Genomic DNA, 17200 nt, shown 5'->3' on the forward strand with positions numbered 1-17200 from the left:
TACAACGTTTGGGTCTGCGTCGTTGGCATCGAGACGTTGGTGGTCGTCGCTTACGATATAAGTTTGGTTTGACATGGTTCTTACTTTATACTAGATGTAATAATATTTTTTTCATTTTTTTGCAGATTTAAACCATAGGTTAAACAGCTCAATATGCTTCTTCTAATGAACGTGCAAAAGAGACAAAAACCCATTCAAAACAATTTCAGAATTTTCTTCCATCTGTGGAAAATGCAAGACAGTTAGGACATACTAAAACAAATTCCAGAGCTTCGCTGCAGAATAACAAGAATGAGAAACAGCCCAATACCACCTTCGATACGACTCTATAATTGCAGAGTAATATCTATCCCTGCTTGAGTAGCAACAGCTTATTAATTGACATCTTTTAGTCTCTTGTATTTTATTATATAATGTTTACATGTTTAATGCATATGTTATGTTTCAACACAATTTTTGTACTTTATATATACAGGTCATTACGAAACTATTTTTAAAATTGAATTTTAATAAAGAAGTTTATAATTTTAGCTCAAGGGCTCATTATGTATTTCTTCCCTTAAATGTAATATTCAATAAGTGTTTTATTTGTTGTTTTGTGTCATAGTTTTGTGTTTCTTACCTGTATACATGTATGTATTGTCTTTTAGCCATATTTGTAAAATATTTAAACCATTGTGCAATTCGGCCGTGAGGCTGCGATATGATGTTTTTAAAATAAACCATTTAATAATAATAATTGCATGTCATAATTATTGTAGTGTTCGTAATAACGTGTTTATTCCTAATGGGATCCCTACTCGACAAGCACTGCTTCTATGGGACCCCATCCACAACCATTTTCCTTCCTGTTATATCCTTACAGCATATAATTAGGTGGAAATAAAGAATGACCGAACGGAATGGGTTACAGTTCATCTTGTGTTTACACAATGTAGGATTTTGAATAGTGCTTGCCTCGAACTGTACAATGCTTCCATCGACATGGAGGTCGTTTTGTCGCCTAACTCCTCAGGATTCTCTTTAGCTGGGTGAAAGACCAGTTTTAGCTGTCCAACTTCACTACCCACATTTGAATCAGGACCTATGGTAAAAACTGTGTTGACTAGCACTGTTTTTTAATGGACATCAATACAGTTACAGTAATTTTGCCAAGGGTCCATGCGGACCTCCCTGGACTAACTGCTGTTTTCTGCTTAAGTTGTGCTTCACAGTCAGTCACATTACAAATGATGAAAAAACGGAATGAAGTTCCTGTAATGAGCCATCCACAGTTTCGCTTGGTAAAGCTTTTACTTAGACATGCATGGCTTAATTAAGGCTAATTGGCGTCTTTCAAATTGCCCTCCTCCTCAAATTCATGTTTTAATTGCGACAAATGGCGGCGCTGTTCGTGACGCAGGTTTCGGTCGGGCACCATTTCGTCCTCTGGAGTACTTCACGACGAGGAATATCGCGCGCCTCCGTACGTACCTACCTGTACATGTATGTGCGATGCATACAGTACTACATTGCGTGGGGATGGGATCAGGTCAACTCCGACCAAAACCAACTCGGACCCATGCCAACTCGGACCCACCTCGAGTCAACTCGGACCCACTTAGTCTTATGGACTTATGCACTACACCAAATACTTTTTGTGAAAGAAATACTCTGAATCGGAAACTATCAATCCCAAATTCGGGATTCATATAAATAATTCTATGATCCCTCGTGATGATGGCCCGTCTTATTATAAAAAAAAGTGGGCTAACAAAATATTAATAATGAGCTTGCGAGTAGACATACAACGCTTCAAAACTGTCTCCAAGTTTAAGACAATAGGAAATATTCCACATTTTTATTTTAAAATGATTTGATTTGTGTTGTTCGAAATTGCCAACCTATTTGCGTTATTTGGACAGTCAGTTTAGGCCTGTATAGATGAATTCCTCCATCTGCCTTAATTTTGCCGGTATTTGGGGGGATGGGGCAAGGTGGAGGTGAAAGACTTGCCAGGCCAAAAAGTGAGGTGGGGGATAACACCATGAGACACTATAAAAGGTCAATGTTCGTGATATTGATGTATATCTGCAGTATCTGTTGTACGCATGCAGAATCTCTTATGTACATCATAAGGGCTTATCTGTGGCTTTTATTGCAACAAAAACTTTGGGGGCAAGTTGGTGAAAGTTCATTCGATTTCTTCTGGTAATCTGGAGTGCCAAAAAAACTTCGGCGAAAGGGCGTCAATGATTTGGTACTGTCAATCACACTCCAAAAGCTGCTCCCATTGGTTGTCCCAAGCTCCCACTCCCCGATCATAGGGTTTCAAGAATGGAAGGTGACAAAATCAGTCTTTGTGGTCAATCGGAAGCTAATAACTGATTAAGATTCCAGATTACAAGTGGCAAATAAGACATCAAAGGAAATGTGCCTCCATTAAAATACGACGCTCGTCGGTTACTTATCACTTGTTCCAAGGCATCACTGATATCAAATCTAGTCCTGCACGGTTTTCAACCACCATGCCTGTTCAAACTCGAAAACGGAGAAATTCTAGGAAGCCTGTGCCACTGTTTCCCTCCATTACGTGTAGAGAGGACGTTACATCTTGGCAGCATGCAGTGTAAAAGTGTCATTTACCAAATGTTAAAATGTAAAAGTGGACAAAATAAAAATTTTCAAAAAATTAATCACGCTCCTGGGCCCGTATTCACAAAACAACTTAAGTCATGAAAATTTAAGCACCCCACTTAAGTATACAGCTTAGACGAGTGTCGCAACTTAAGTAGTATTCACAAAACATTTGCACTAAGTGCCCTACTTATTTTCATAACTTAAATCTAAGTGTGGTCGGACGTGTCTTAAGTCAAATAAGCGGGGCACTTAGGTGTCATGGCGGCTTTTATTCGTGCCGCTCGTTTTAGAGAAGTTAATGAAAGAGCGATACGAAGGGAGAGATTTTTTCGTGATAGAGGAAACCCTTTGGATGAATATACAGACGGTGAACTACTCACAAGGTATACATTTGACAGAGACGGAATATTATTCCTAACTGATCTTATTAGGGACGAAATTACCTCACTGACCGAGCGAAGTCATGCAATATCACCAGAATTAAAAGTCTTAACGGCACTCCAGTTTTATGCTTGTGGAACATTTCAGAGAACTGTCGGAGATACTGTAAATATTTCACAAAGTTCCGTCTCTAGAATTGTTTTTGAAGTTTCGACAAGTCTTGCTCGAAGGGTTAGGCAGTTCATCAAGTGGCCAGCGGCTGATACCATACCAGACATTCAACGGGGATTCTTCAGAATTGCATCATTTCCGGGCATAATAGGGGCAATTGATGGTACACATGTCAGAATCATTGCCCCATCTGAGCAGGAGGAACAGTTTGTAAATCGCAAAAACTATCACTCCATAAACGTCCAAGTGGTAGTCGACGACAAATGCAATTTCACGGCGATTAATGCCAAGTGGCCTGGCAGCACTCATGACTCCCGGGTTCTGCGGGAAAGCCTGGTTGGAGAACAGTTTGAAAATGGACAAGAAGGAGAAATGTACCTGTTAGGCGATACGGGATACCCGTCCAAACGATGGCTCCTTACCCCGTTCCTCCGTCCATCAAATCGAGCTGAAGCAAGATACAATGCTGCGCACAGGTAATTCATTCGTGTGTTGAATTTTCCATCCATGAGAAATCTCCAAATATCTAACTTTTCTTGCAAATTCAGGATAGCAACTGATTTCAAGTTGTGTGGATTTGCTATGTTGTTTACAGATCAACTCGTAGTATTGTTGAGAGAACAATTGGGCAATGGAAAAGAAGATTCCATTGTCTTCACGGTGAAATCCGGCTGTCTCCAACTCGAGCGTGCAGGGTGATAGTTGCTTGTACAGTGCTACATAACATTGCTAAAAGTCGTGGCCTCCCTGACCCAGAGGACGAAGAGCCTCAAGAATATCCTCAGCCAGATCAACCACCCCAGCAGCAGGCTCCAAATATTGTCAGACAGCATATTGTGCGGACATACTTTCAGTAAGTTTTTTTGTCGTTTGTCCCAGCAACTGCAACTGCTACTTGTGTGATGTGATGTGGGTGTGCGTACGTCGTACGCGTTACGTGCATGCAACTAGTAAAATAATGTGCATACACGTACAGTGCAGTAGGCCCTAGTGCATGCATAGCATAAAAATGTAATACATTTTTCGCGTATGTGCTATAAATAAACATTTTGCCAAGGTCATGTTTAAGGTTATTAATTTGCGTAACTGGGTCTTCAGTGCAGCCGCTGACATTGGTGGGATGTAGTGGTAAAGACATCGTTCTAATGTTTAATGACACAGAAAACTTTTAACTTTTTCAGTTTTTTATTTCTCATTAACACAAACTGGAAACATCGTGAATTACACCAACTATACATTCAAATCAAGAAGTTCGATATAAATGTACAAGGCCTTAAACTATAAAGTAAATAAATAATTATAAAACGACTGACTAGCCGACCGATTATTAAATCAACTTTTAAAAAAAATTAGGTAAGGCTTGCGGTTACATGATGCAGGCCTACAAGAAGAAATCTCTTGTATTAGTGTGTGGCTCTGAGAAGAACCGGAGGTGAACACTTGACATTTTTGAACAGTATTGCTCTGTTCGTATGCGGGAGGCACACACTAATACAAGAGATTTCTTCTTGTACTTGGTGTAACCGCAAACCTTACCTAAATTTAGTTACTTCCAGCATGCATAGCCTTCAAGACCTATCTAAAACTTCAACATCTGCCAAACCGCCAAATAAAACAAAATATAAATAATAGATAAACCGACAATCTGACAGTCCGGATTACATATAAAACATTCAACCACCTTAGAGACCGAGAGTTTGTTGGAAGGAGGCGATCTGAAGAGACAGAAGCTCTTTCTCCAGCTGCAGTTTTTCAATTTCAATTTCTGCCCGGCGGGTCTCAACCTCACAACGTTTCTGTTCCAGCACCATGAGCTTACTGTACTCCTCATCATTTCTTGGTCTTTTTCGCCCTCTAGGCCTCACTGATGTTGACGTTGACGAGCCTTGTCCCTCGCTGTCTGATGGCCCATCTGCTTCTTCTCCCAGATCAGTGCTGTTGGCATTGGACAAAAACAACCATGATGATGGCGTTACTTATTTCTTATGTACAGAACCAGCGTGTGCCCCCTAGGCTACAGTGGGACATATCTGCTGATTTGTTCCTAACTTTACTTTTTACTTATAAAATCAAGAACTTGCTGTCAATAACTAATTTGTTTCAACTAGGCTCAGTTTTGATCTTATGTAACAAAATTTCAGCACGGGGGAAAAATAACAAGGTAGTTTACCATTCGTCTGGTGTTGCTGCAACAGACTGGTTCTCTGAGGCCACAGCGGGGTGAGCATCAACATCTATCAGCTCAAAACTATCTATGCCACCACTAATGCCAAGAATGGTTGGAGAAGTCTCTCCAAGAAGTGACATTAGTCTCTGGTTCAGTGGAGCCAAATCAGGCGGTGCCGGACCTCCACCTGTTTTTGAATGCAAGAAGTGGGCCTATTAACAGTGTATGCTTTGCAAGTGTGGGCCTACACCGATTTTTGCAAAGCTTTCCTCGATATCTCACATTGTATCTTCCTTTTTGAAGACCCCGATCCATTGTGTTTTACAACGTTTTCATTTAAACGTTAACCTTTTCAACGTCACCAAATGAGTCTTAGTAGCCTATAATTATGCAAACGATCAGAGCGAATTATTAGGCCTGCTTTGAGAGGCTTCACTCTGGATCAAAAATACTTTTCAGTGCCGGAGGCACACAGGATCAGTCTATGTTTTATAGAAGCATTAGCTTTTGTTTAACGTTAGGCTAATTTTAAACACAAGCTTTGCCAATATCTTGGATGTCAACTGTCTAAGTTTTATTCAATCCAAACCTGTAAATAAATTGCAAAAAGATAATGACTTTTTAAACTAAATACCTGTTTTCAGTGACTCCTTTCTTTGAGCGGATGCCTTCTCCTTCATTTTGCCTTCAGGTTTTGTGAATACGGGCCCAGCACAGGCCTGTAGTTCTGCCGGCCAACACAGGTAAGCGATAATTGTCATAATCAGATGTAAAAGCAGAATCTCTGTCGATCTGTCATATCTTGACCGAGAAGTTGCCCCAGGCTCAGAATGTTTTAAATGTCTTTCCGACACGTTAGTCGTCATAACGGTTCGCTAAAAAGTCAGTCTTTGTGATTCGAATTATCTCGGAATCTGCCCTGCTCTACCATTCACTTAGGTTCGTCTTTGAGAAACAACACCTACACAACTTCGACATCAATCCAAGTAACTTCAGTAGAAGATGGTGCAGAGTATGTGTGTGAGGCAACGGGACCTGCTGTAGCCAACGGAAGCCAATTCATTAGGGTTCGCTTTAGAAAAACTCATCACACCACTGCAACGTACGATTTCAACTCAACTGTCAGTCCAGGTAGGTACCTGATAGTGAGTCCAATATCAAACTAAGATAATCAATCCCATGATATCCATGAGTTGAAGTACTAATTCGTAAAACCAATCGAGGAGGCAATTGTGAAATGTGAAAACATGTGCGGATTGGGTAAAATGAATGGACAACTCGATCGCTGACTGCTTCATTCATTCCAAAGCTTCAAGTCAGATTTACATGTGAGCGCCTCTTGACTTTTTCACAGTATCAACGGATGGCGTAGGCTATACAGGTCGAGGTGAAGAGGTTCCGACAGCAGGACCCAAATTACCTGAGAGATACATGTACTTTGCACTGACGGTTGCTGCGGTGGCAATGTCTTCACTCTCAATTGTTTTAAGTGTCTCCGTTTGTTTCTACATAGTAAGTATTTCACACGGACTTTTTATATTATACCTGTTATATCGTTTTCCAGCCCTCTGTCAGTCTTTCCCTATCCCCTGCCATTTTGGAGAAACAAAGCTGGACTTTTAGCTTGTCCTGATGCGAAGCAGTGAGAGTCGATGCCCTGGGCGTGGCATGCATACCCCCCCCCCTTGGGATCTGGAAATGCCGCGACAGTGTATACAAACTGTGCAATATGAATATATATTTATTCAACTTCTTTGCTATTTTCCTGCAGGTTCGTCAAAGGCGGAAAGTCCATGAATACAAGCATCCGTTGTCTTACGCGGAGGTACCAACTTCTTGTTGAAAATGGCAACTGGCATAGCAGGACAAAGGAGTTCCTCCACAAGTCAAAGGAAGATTATTCGAACATCCGAGAGATCTAAATGTTATTTCGACTTTACAAAAGTGTGAGGATGTTGCTATTTTTTAAATACATCTCTATCAGTTTAGAGAATATGCAAGAGCCTTTGGAAATATTGAAAATATATTTTTATAGGTCTAATAATATGAATCTGCTGTGAAGCCACATTGATTGTGACGGTAGTTGCAAACTAAATCTGGCTTCAACAGTGTCATTACATTTTGTAGGCGAAAGGAAGAGAAGCCTGGATTTCATTTGTACTGATGTTTTTACTAGATAGCACTTTTTAAATAGTAAATAACTATTTTGTGAATCCTAAATTTCAAGTTTGCTAAACTTTTATGGTTAAACACGGTAAAGAAGGAATATTTTTTTTATCAAGCGAGACTTTATCCGGAGATTCGACCTCTTTAATATAATATCAAGTTCAATATTAAGGAAAATAGGAATATTCTGGTTAACTCCACTTGAATGTACTTCTTCCTGTAATAACAGTAGATGTTTCGCTTTCCATTTCTGAAAAGGTCGGATAATTTTCATTCAGCAAACAGAACCGCTCTGTTAATTTCGGTTGTGACGATATGGGGAAACACACATGCGGTATTTCGCAATTGCGGTTTTCCCCGCGAAAGACCAGAGTTTACGGTGTTGCGACTGCCGTGCACGCATACACACATTGGTGGCAGGGGGGGTGACAGAATTCATTAACTCAAACAGATAATGAAGAGGTAGTGATATACAATAAATTGCTGCAAATTGCTTGCTGATATGTGAACGATATATATAACGATACTGACAGGTTAAGAAATGAAACCTGACATACTTCAGAAGTTTGCTCCAAAACTTTTGGGAATTTTCAGTGGTATATTCGTGAAATTTGATGAACGTCCGGGCAGATTTTTAAGTTTTTGACCATACATGATCTTTCAGGTAAATAGGAATATTTTATTTTCCCTATTGTTGGAGTGGAATCGACAAGTCTTTCAAAGTTAAGGCGACTGTTTTTTTGTTTGTTTGTTTTTGATTTTTTTTTGCCATTTGAGGAATGTATGCAGTTTAATAGCACCTGTAATTAAGTTTCATATTTTATGCTGCAACCTACAATATGGTTTCACAACCACCCACCCCCCCCTCCGAGAAAAGGCAGTATACGCGGCTATACGGATTTTCAGTAACATGTTTTATTTTGCAACCTGCTCAAATTGAGTTTGAAATGTCAACGCATCTATTCGTCACTACGGCTGATTTCATTAAGTGACCAAACGCATGGCTGATCGTGTCAATTAATTTTGTTTGGATTTTTGTCTCGCCGGTTTACGCATGTTCCGACATTATCACGTTGGAATGCTTACGGGGGCGCATCGAGACGGTGACGCATTTACTCACTTTAAAGATTTATTGTCCGTGTATAGCTTGAACAACAATGAAGTTATATTCTTTCTGAATTGAGAATGGGTTCGAACTTCCCGTATGGCTCATTCACACGGTTTCAGGTATTCATTATAGGCAGAAAGGTTTCCAAATTTAAAACCGAAAAATGTATGAGTCAACAATACTACCTGGCATTGCATGCTGCGGGGATTTCCGTGTCACTGAAAACGGATAAACAAGAAAGACTGGTTCCCAGTCCCTACATTATCCCCCTGGAACTCGATCGAAGCTGTACAGGGTTCGGTATTATAGGAAGGGTGAGCGTCAAGGGAAATTTGCCTCATCATTCTAGAGTCAACCATCTTGAATCCCTGACATCATTCTTGAGTCGCTGGCCATGCCAGAAAAAATTTCGAAAAAACCTTAATTTGCACTGAGAAAGAAGATGATGAGTGAATTCGAAGATTGCCATCCCTGTGTTCTAAATGAACGGTACGAATACAGATAAAATGTCATGCCTTCTTTATTGTCCGGATGAAAACCACTTTTTTTCAACTTGAAAGTGAGTCTATACCTGTAATGTTGTTGCAAAATGATCGGGTTTCTTTCCTGTTCAGAGTGGAGAATAAATAACTATTTTTGGTGAACGGGAAGCACATATAAATCCACTTTGTAGAATACCCATTCCACGCACCTGATTAATGCTAATTTATACACAACCCTGCCTAATTTGTATATGTTTTTGCCATACATTGCCTTTTATGGAGACAGACAATGTTTAAGTCACGCTGTCAGTCACGACAGGATTAGGCCTATAATCCAACCGACCTACCATCGACCGACTAAGAGTCCGGTGTGAAACATCACCGTAGGCGTTAATTTCACGCCACAATTTTGCAAAGCGTATTTCCTCCTGGCACTGGAGCAGTACAAAAACAAACAAACAAACAAAAACGCGAAAGCAAACTTGCAAATAAACAGGCAAAACTAAAAACACAAAAATATACAAAAACCCAAAGCAAAAGAGAACATTTAACAGCGCCCTTTTAGTTCATTTGTGGAATAATAATAATAAACCGACTTTCCAGGAGAACACTAATGCAATAGTGAATATAGTAATAGTGTATTGTCTTAGCAAACTCAGATCATTCAATGTAAACAGTGTTATTTTACAGTCGTTTTATTCTTCTGCAATCAATAGTGTTCTTATGTGTGGTGCTGTGTGTTGGGACGGGAATCTGTCTGGGAGGGAGAGGGGTAGGATTGACAAGGTGATCAAGAAGGCTGGCGGGGTGATTGGCAGACCACAGGAGACATTTGACTTAGCGTACGACCGACGACTGACAGACCGGACTGACAAAATACTGAGTGACGTAACTCACCCCCTGGGAGGTGAGTTTGACGAGCGACGAAACGAACGAAGTGGGAGACTGCGACTGCCGACGACGAGGACACAGCGTTTCGAACATTCTTTCATCCCTAAGGCCATTGCTGCATGCAATTTGAAACATACGAGGGGAATAGACGAACTTTGAGAAGATGTGGTATTGATGATTTTTAATGATTTGTAATGTATTAATTCTGTATTTTAATCATATTCGGTATAAGTATGTTTTAGAATGCTAATTTTTGTATGTTATTAATGAGGCTTGTACGCAGAGATGTAATTTCCTTTGGGATTAATAAAATAACCATGAACTATGAACTAATGCGTGCCAGTGTCGGTGATCACTGATCACAAAACCATGTTGAAAAAAGTAACATAATGGCAAAAGGCATTGACGGAAGATGTACATGACATTTTTTTTATGTAGATTTGACAAGAAAATCCAACAAGTGACATCATCGTCTTCACTTTTGTTGTCACTTTTGAGTGTAGCCTTGGGACCAGTTTATTTCACGCTGATCCGGATCGCGATCAGTAATCTGTCGTTGGTTCACTGACACTAAAACCCGCCTAATGGATGGAGCGAACCAGCGATGGGATCACTTATCGAGATCCAGATCCGTGTGGAAGAAACTGGCCGTTGATCACAAGTCCTCATGGGGTTAGGCAGGCAATGTCTGTCCGTCAGCTTAGCTAACTTTTACTAGCTGTGTAAGATGTATTAAAATTATCTCCAGCTTGTCTAACAGGTCGAACGTGCTAAGCCGTGATTGGAGATGCGAAAAAAGAGCGCGAGACATACTATCTACGGTGAAAGTAGATCAAGATTTTATTCTTCGGTAAAGAGGGCGCTCGTGAAAACAGGATACTCTCTTATCAGCGGTGGCTGAAGCATTTCCGGAAAGGGGCACACAGAAATTTATACAAACATAAAACTTGAGCATCCCCAAATGCACCAAGGATCTACGGGACACAAAATCGCTTAAATTTGTAGATAACTATAGTTCAAAGGAGGAAGGTAAAAAAAGACGAGGGACGAACTTTAAAAAAAAAAAGACGAAACAAAATATCTCCATGAAAATATTCTAGGGGATGCCTCCTTAACAACTTTCTCCCTCCTCTTCAATGACACTCTGACTGGAAGGACAGACTATTATAAAACAGCGATTTTCGTGCATGCGACTTTCGTGCACCAGGCTGCAGAGTTCATTTGAAAGTCATTTCCTGAACTCTGTGTTTTTGCACTTTTCGCCTATCGGGCAATTCCGTTTGACGTTGTCACCACGCCAAGTCCTCATTTTAAAGGATTTAGGTTCAGCTACATGTCAAATGTTATTCCGTCAGGTCAGGTCTGAGGCTTTGCGCTCCTTCTGATGTGCATGCCGTTTATGTCAGTTTGGGGCTCTCTTCTGAGGCATTCGTCTGACATGTCTAAGCCGGGGTGAGTTCAAGGGTGCACAAACCGAGCAACAACCCTGCAGTGCAGTCAAAGTAGGCATTTGTCGAATCAAATTTCAGTTTCTTGTCATTGTAGAAAACAAATTGATGTCAAGTGCCAACAGTACAGACAGCACAGAAAAAAAATCAAATGACTACCAACATCAAGTTCAAATACCGAAGCATTTTTAATTTCCGTTGGTACAAAACTGCTACATTGATTGTTATGGTTTGGGATATTTGGTTATGGCCCATCCCTTTTGTAAACATAAAACCTAACACCACTTTATACTGTACGTTGCACACTGCAGTAGGTAACATATGTGGAGTGTATTCTTCAGTCATGTGTTGGTGGGATATAATAACCCCGACCTTTGGTCAATTAATGTCTTCGTCACGAGTTAATATATAACATGACAATAGTGTAACAGAGTACATGTACAATGCGTTTGCTAGGGACATTTTATCTCAACACTTGAAAACTCTTAACAAATATTCTATTCGGACAGCTTGGATCCCATGTAGTTATAGTTGGTCTGATCTCGATGAACTGAACTTCTGCTTCTAAGACAGTTTTTTTTTCGGCAAAAGTACATATTTGAATGGTGACGAGATGAGGAGAGTTGTCCACGGACTTCTGTTGTTCTCTGCAGCGCTTCTGCTTCAAAATGCATGTGGTCAAGGTAGGTTTGCGACTGGTTACGCGACTCGGGTTAGATGACGTAAAGGAGCATTGAAGGGATCATTATAGTTCATCGTCATCATGATTCATCATGATTCCAAATTATAAGGGCCCGCAGACCTTTTTTCTGTTTTCTCCAAATTCTTAGCAGAGAATACGTAGCCATCGCCTGATGACGTACAGAGCAGTTTGCCCGAGTCTACTGGTTCGTTTCAGAACCTTTCTTAGTCGCACTTTTTTCTTGTACATGGTGCTATGGCAAGCTACTCCCTACTGCCTCTTCTGTCAAGGAAATCTTTAATCCCATAAACAGATCTTCCACTTCAAGCCGGGGCGAAGAAACAGATGAGACTGAGGTTTCAAAAATACCGATTCGTGTCAGTTACATTGTTAGATATGCTTCACTGGTAAAAACCAACTACTGTGGAGAAAACGATTATTTTATTCATTCATAAAACTTTTAATTTAAAGGTACGACACCAGCTCCTAAGCGACCGATTCCTCCACCGCCCCCTCCCCCACCCCCAAATATGCCGCCCATGTTTCGGAACAGAACTGATCCGCTGACGACTGCCGCCCCCACCAGAGATCCAATGGACCTCATCAACCGAGGAGCAATTGAACTCAAACTTGACATTGAATACTCCCTGGTAGGATTTTCTTCCTCAAATAATCATGTAAACTCTGTCATCTTTGTGTTTTAATCGAATTTCTTCTTGAGTCTTGCTTCCAGCCCAATCGATAGGCAAAACAGTGGAATTTCCACTCTACCACGAAGCAATATACAGAGGCAAAGTCGAAAAGGAGTTGTTCTTTATGCGGCCCCTATTTCTGAGTGATATTCAGTCTTATGGAGCTGTCATCACCCTTTTTAGTGTAGTTTTCATTCTTTTGGAGTGGTTTTTGGAGGGGAATCACTCCTTTTCACTCTTTGCCTTCTGAAAGTAGATGCATTTACTGTATTTAACCCTAAAATGTCTATATAAATGTTACTTGCATTTTGTAAAATAGACAAAAGACACTGTTGGTGACTTGAATAGAACTCCAACATAAACATAATTTCCTTTTTCGAGACGTTGTCATTAATCCGTAGTTCATGACGGGCAATGAGAGGGACAAGTTCAAGGGCACGATGGCTGCCACCTGCAACCATTACTGCGCAACTAAAGGAAAATGCCTCATTATTCCAAGGACAGCAGAGTAAGTCAGTTAGCTTATAGGCTTGACCTAACCTGATGTAAGATTTGACTAAAAAGGATGTCTCATCACCTGCCAGGCAAAGGAATTTGCCCGGGTCCAATTTCATTGCATTTCATTAGGAGTTTTATTCAAGTACCTAGAAATGAGTGAGAAATTTCCATTTTGTTTTCAAGGTAGATACCTTTTGGTTTTTCTTTGCTTTTTTGTTGGTTGTTTGCTTTTCTTGTTTTTTCCTTTTTTGGGGGGGTCCTAGACTGGTTATTTAATAACTTAAAAGGCAGGAATTATCACTAAAAATGTCCCCCCCCCGCACTGTCTGGTTCACTTCAAATTGTTGCTTCCACCTCCTTTTGAATGCTGCCCCATCTCTGATAATGCTGGATTCCCAACAACTGTAATTATTTCATTGCCTTTGTAACAACGGTATTCTCTGCAGTAGCACATGGTTGTAGCCAGGCATCACTCATCCACTGCGCAGCCCATGCATGCTAACTATTCCTATTCAATGTATAAAAAATAACAGTTTCACAGATTTTATTTTTTATTTTCTGAAAAAGAAGAGCATTATAAGAACTGAGAAATAGCTTTAGTTTGGTCCCGTTGTCTGCAGAGCTTTGAAGGTGCTTTTGTTGCCGTTTTTCTGTCTTTTTATCCACAGTGCGGATGATGTGTCGGTGTATAAAACTCGGGCTCTTTCAGAGATGAAGCGGACGGCTGCGTCTTTCTACATCATAAACCCTTACGACAGTACAAGTCTCACTATGACATCAGAACAGCTCATGAACATGATTACTACAGAGCGAAAGGCAATTGAGGCGGATCTGGGATACAGGTGAATGGTTGAACATGGCGCTCAAAGAAACGAAGCACCCACAGCTATAAGATTTGAAATTAGAGTCAAGTGTTTCGCTGTAAATAAACCGATTGCGCCCGCTAAGTCACGTGACGTCTCAACAAACACTGCCCCCCTCAAGTGTGTCATGGGTGTCATTTACCAAAAACAAAGATTACGGTCGGTACCCGGACTCCTGATGTGATGACTATCGAAAGCCGACTTCATTTTCTGGTAAACAACACTTAAAACACACTTTGCTATGGGAGAAATACCCACCACAGGTCATGTGACTCAGTGGGGGGGGGGCAAGCGGTCTATTTGTCACTATATAGACTCTTCATGCCATGACACAGGGATGCATAAATGCTACATAAATGACAATATTCTTTGATGATTATTTCACATCATTTCCCTCCGTAGACTTGATCTGGACGATCTAGGTGTTCCGACCAAACCCGCAGACCCCGGTCCAGTCTTGGAATGGTGGGCTATCACATTGATTTCTGTAAGCGGGGTGTTGATACTCGCCGTTGTAGTCGCTACTGTGTATGTACTCATCAAGGGGAAAAAGAGGTGAGCTTTTGCCGATGGGAGATTTCAAAATATAGACAAATCCTGATATTTATGGGCTTTATCCAGTAATTTGAGAGGATGGTTTTCAGACCATCGTCTCTATTACAAGTAATTTATATTTTTAAAATAGATGGAGGGGTAATATTTCAAGACTTGTTATCGGCCTACTAATCAGGGAAACTTTAAAAAAAAAATAGACAGTTAAACGATAAATTAATGTCCCTTTTTTGTTTGTTTACTTTCAGCAACAAGAGCGACCTAATGGAGATGTACGATGTAAGCGTATTGTCAAACGTTCGATGAGTGCCAAAATATTTTATGTGTCATTGTAATGTACCACCATGGCAGCATTGTCGAGATTTGTATTTTGATGGTTTATCATGACTTTATGATGAAGACCTTTACTACTATTAATCCCACAAACTTGTAATATTCTTCAACCCCTGCGTTTAACTGTGTAGCTATAAATTGTAACTTCATTTCCACAACACAGTGCCACTTACTTTTGCCGTCTGAGAAACGGTAGAAATATAATGATACAATGCGGGTCGGTTAATAATTTGGAAAAAAATCATTTATTCGGGTTGATCAGCAGGTGCTAAAATTCTGATCAATGGTGGCCCGAAGGTTATCGATTCATATTCCCTAAAATAGCCACGAAATGCTCTAAAATGTGGCAGAAAGCTTACGGATTTGAAAAATGCCCAGACTGCCCCTTCGCGAGATAGGCCTTCGACACGCTCATATCAGGTCACGCAGCCCACTACCTTTCTTGAAATCTACGCCCGCTCCTGTTGGTGAACAAAATATTGTCGTGCGCTGAACTGTTTCCATGTTGGAGAGACCTTGGACAACTTCAGGCTTTATTCTCCTGGTTTGATTCATATCAACGGTTGGTTGCCGCTTGCCTACATGTTCACAATATCTCCTAGACTCGAGAGTCAGATACGGCGTCATGGTGATGACCAACCATCGAGCTAGGTCATCCGGGCGGAACAACAGAGGGCCCGTTTTTTGGTACTCACCGCATAGGCGCGCCATGAGGCGCGCAATGTGCGTTTGACGCGGAGCACGCTGAGTACGCGTAACTAATTCACTCCAGCGTGTATAGTCTTTGCGTACACGCAGAACGAGTGTAAGAACCCGGTGGAACCACCTGTCTTTCTTTCGCCGATTGGGGGTGCATTTCAGCTCGGGGCGGTAGCACCACCGAGCCGCGTGAACTACCGTTACAAAAGAAATCTGACTGACAAAGATAAATGTCTATGTCGCTCAGATTTCTTTAAATAATATTAATTTTAATATTTGTTTGTTGTTTGTGTTCATAATTGTTTACAGGAAAACCGAAAAGAGAGTTTCAAGCAAATGACGGACTACGCCAACCCGCAAGAAGGTGACGTAGAAGCCAACGTCGATATAGACGTGACGGATGGCGACATGTCGGATAGCGACGACACCTGAGTGAGATTTGTACTAAATGGAATTTGAGCAGTGACCAACTCGGCTGAAGATTCTGTGGAATGTGGCTCTGGATAAAGCAAGCATTTGCAGCTTCTGAATTTTATTTGTTGAAGAAAATAGTCTTGAATCTTTGAAATTCTGGCAAAATCATTTTAACTAGCAGGATTTTTCCATAGCACGTAGATGAGTTGGAGGCTTCTTACCGTAAAAGAACTAATCATATTTGGCTGTCTTTTCAGTCTGAATCTTAAAACAGCGTTTTATATCATTACATCACGTCTTTGCTTAGAATGGACAATTTAACCTCCAAGATAATGTTCAAAATCGTAAACCTTTCGGAATAAAGGACTTTTTAGTATAATCAGGGTACTCATTAATGGTGCTGGTCTGCAGGAATTTCAATTTCAGGCATCACGCGTACATAAAGAGGGAATATATAACCTATTTGGGCAACTCTTTTGACTTAAAATTCTGATGTCTTTCCTTGTACATTGGGCATTTTCTATCTGGTTTACCAATGAAGCACTCCAGCCTTTTGTCTCTTTAATCTCAAAAAACTGTGTGTGAAAACCTAGGACCAATATCATCGGCAGGATTTGGGGCATTACGTTTCGGGAACGTTTGACGCGAGTGATTGTTTGGCTCTCCGTATTGTTGAACATGGATACAAACATTCAAAGATTAAGCCTGAAAAGGTATCAATTCAAAACAAAGCTCGAATCAATCTGGATTTAACAACTATCCATGGGTACATCACTGCTGTTTTACACTGTAACTTGAAACCACCGATCAATGTAGCTCTTAACTGCAATCTTGTATCATTTTAGAAAACTTGCAGACTTTGCAGTTCTGGATTGTTTCCTCTTACAATTTAGAACGTGTTTTCATACTTCATCTTTTCCAAGTTTCTTCACAGAAATAAAACATTGAGAACACAACATTGACAAAAAGAAGCAAGGTCTTAAGTTTGGTGTCTGTCATGCGAGGATTTTAAAAAAAGTTGAACATCTCGTTGA

General features: G+C 40.6%; 2 protein-coding genes across 3 annotated transcripts; one reads left to right on the top strand and one right to left on the bottom strand.

Moving 5' to 3' along the window:
• Positions 1–4557: 4557 nt before the first annotated feature.
• On the bottom strand, positions 4558–6262 carry LOC147797055 (uncharacterized). The gene is made up of 3 exons (XM_087144152.1): positions 5973–6262; positions 5342–5525; positions 4558–5106 (listed from the first exon to the last, which is right to left on the bottom strand). Exons 1-3 carry the CDS (start codon positions 6202–6204, stop codon positions 4854–4856), a joined length of 669 nt encoding a protein of 222 aa, XP_087000278.1. The 5' UTR covers positions 6205–6262; the 3' UTR covers positions 4558–4853.
• A 5025-nt stretch (positions 6263–11287) lies between these two features.
• LOC110989587 (uncharacterized) lies at positions 11288–17137 on the top strand. 2 transcript variants are annotated; one of them, XM_087144151.1, is made up of 7 exons: positions 11288–11437; positions 12587–12765; positions 13209–13315; positions 13974–14147; positions 14571–14723; positions 14969–14999; positions 16062–17137. In XM_087144151.1, the coding sequence occupies exons 2-7, from the start codon at positions 12646–12648 to the stop codon at positions 16182–16184; spliced, it is 708 nt and encodes a 235-aa protein (XP_087000277.1). In that variant the 5' UTR covers positions 11288–11437; positions 12587–12645; the 3' UTR covers positions 16185–17137. The 2 variants fall into 2 exon arrangements, with proteins under 2 accessions (XP_087000277.1, XP_022109779.2); XM_022254087.2 differs by lacking the exon at positions 11288–11437 and adding an exon at positions 11894–12116.
• Positions 17138–17200: the final 63 nt, after the last annotated feature.

The sequence above is a fragment of the Acanthaster planci genome, linkage group LG12 (genome assembly GCF_054643075.1).
Source record: "Acanthaster planci isolate LZ-2023a linkage group LG12, COTS_SCS, whole genome shotgun sequence".
In the NCBI taxonomy this organism is placed as follows: domain Eukaryota; kingdom Metazoa; phylum Echinodermata; class Asteroidea; order Valvatida; family Acanthasteridae; genus Acanthaster; species Acanthaster planci.

Excerpts from the sequence above, each read along its gene's own strand:
- LOC147797055 (XM_087144152.1), bottom strand. The coding sequence starts at position 6,204 with ATGACGACTAACGTGTCGGAAAGACATTTAAAACATTCTGAGCCTGGG. Across the intron at positions 5,526-5,972 it reads AAAGGAGTCACTGAAAACAG|GTGGAGGTCCGGCACCGCCT; the intron begins GTATTTAGTTTA and ends ATTCAAAAACAG. Across the intron at positions 5,107-5,341 it reads GCAGCAACACCAGACGAATG|CACTGATCTGGGAGAAGAAG; the intron begins GTAAACTACCTT and ends CAATGCCAACAG.
- LOC110989587 (XM_022254087.2), top strand. The coding sequence starts at position 12,047 with ATGAGGAGAGTTGTCCACGGACTTCTGTTGTTCTCTGCAGCGCTTCTG. Across the intron at positions 12,117-12,586 it reads TCAAAATGCATGTGGTCAAG|GTACGACACCAGCTCCTAAG; the intron begins GTAGGTTTGCGA and ends TTTAATTTAAAG. Across the intron at positions 14,724-14,968 it reads CTCATCAAGGGGAAAAAGAG|CAACAAGAGCGACCTAATGG; the intron begins GTGAGCTTTTGC and ends GTTTACTTTCAG.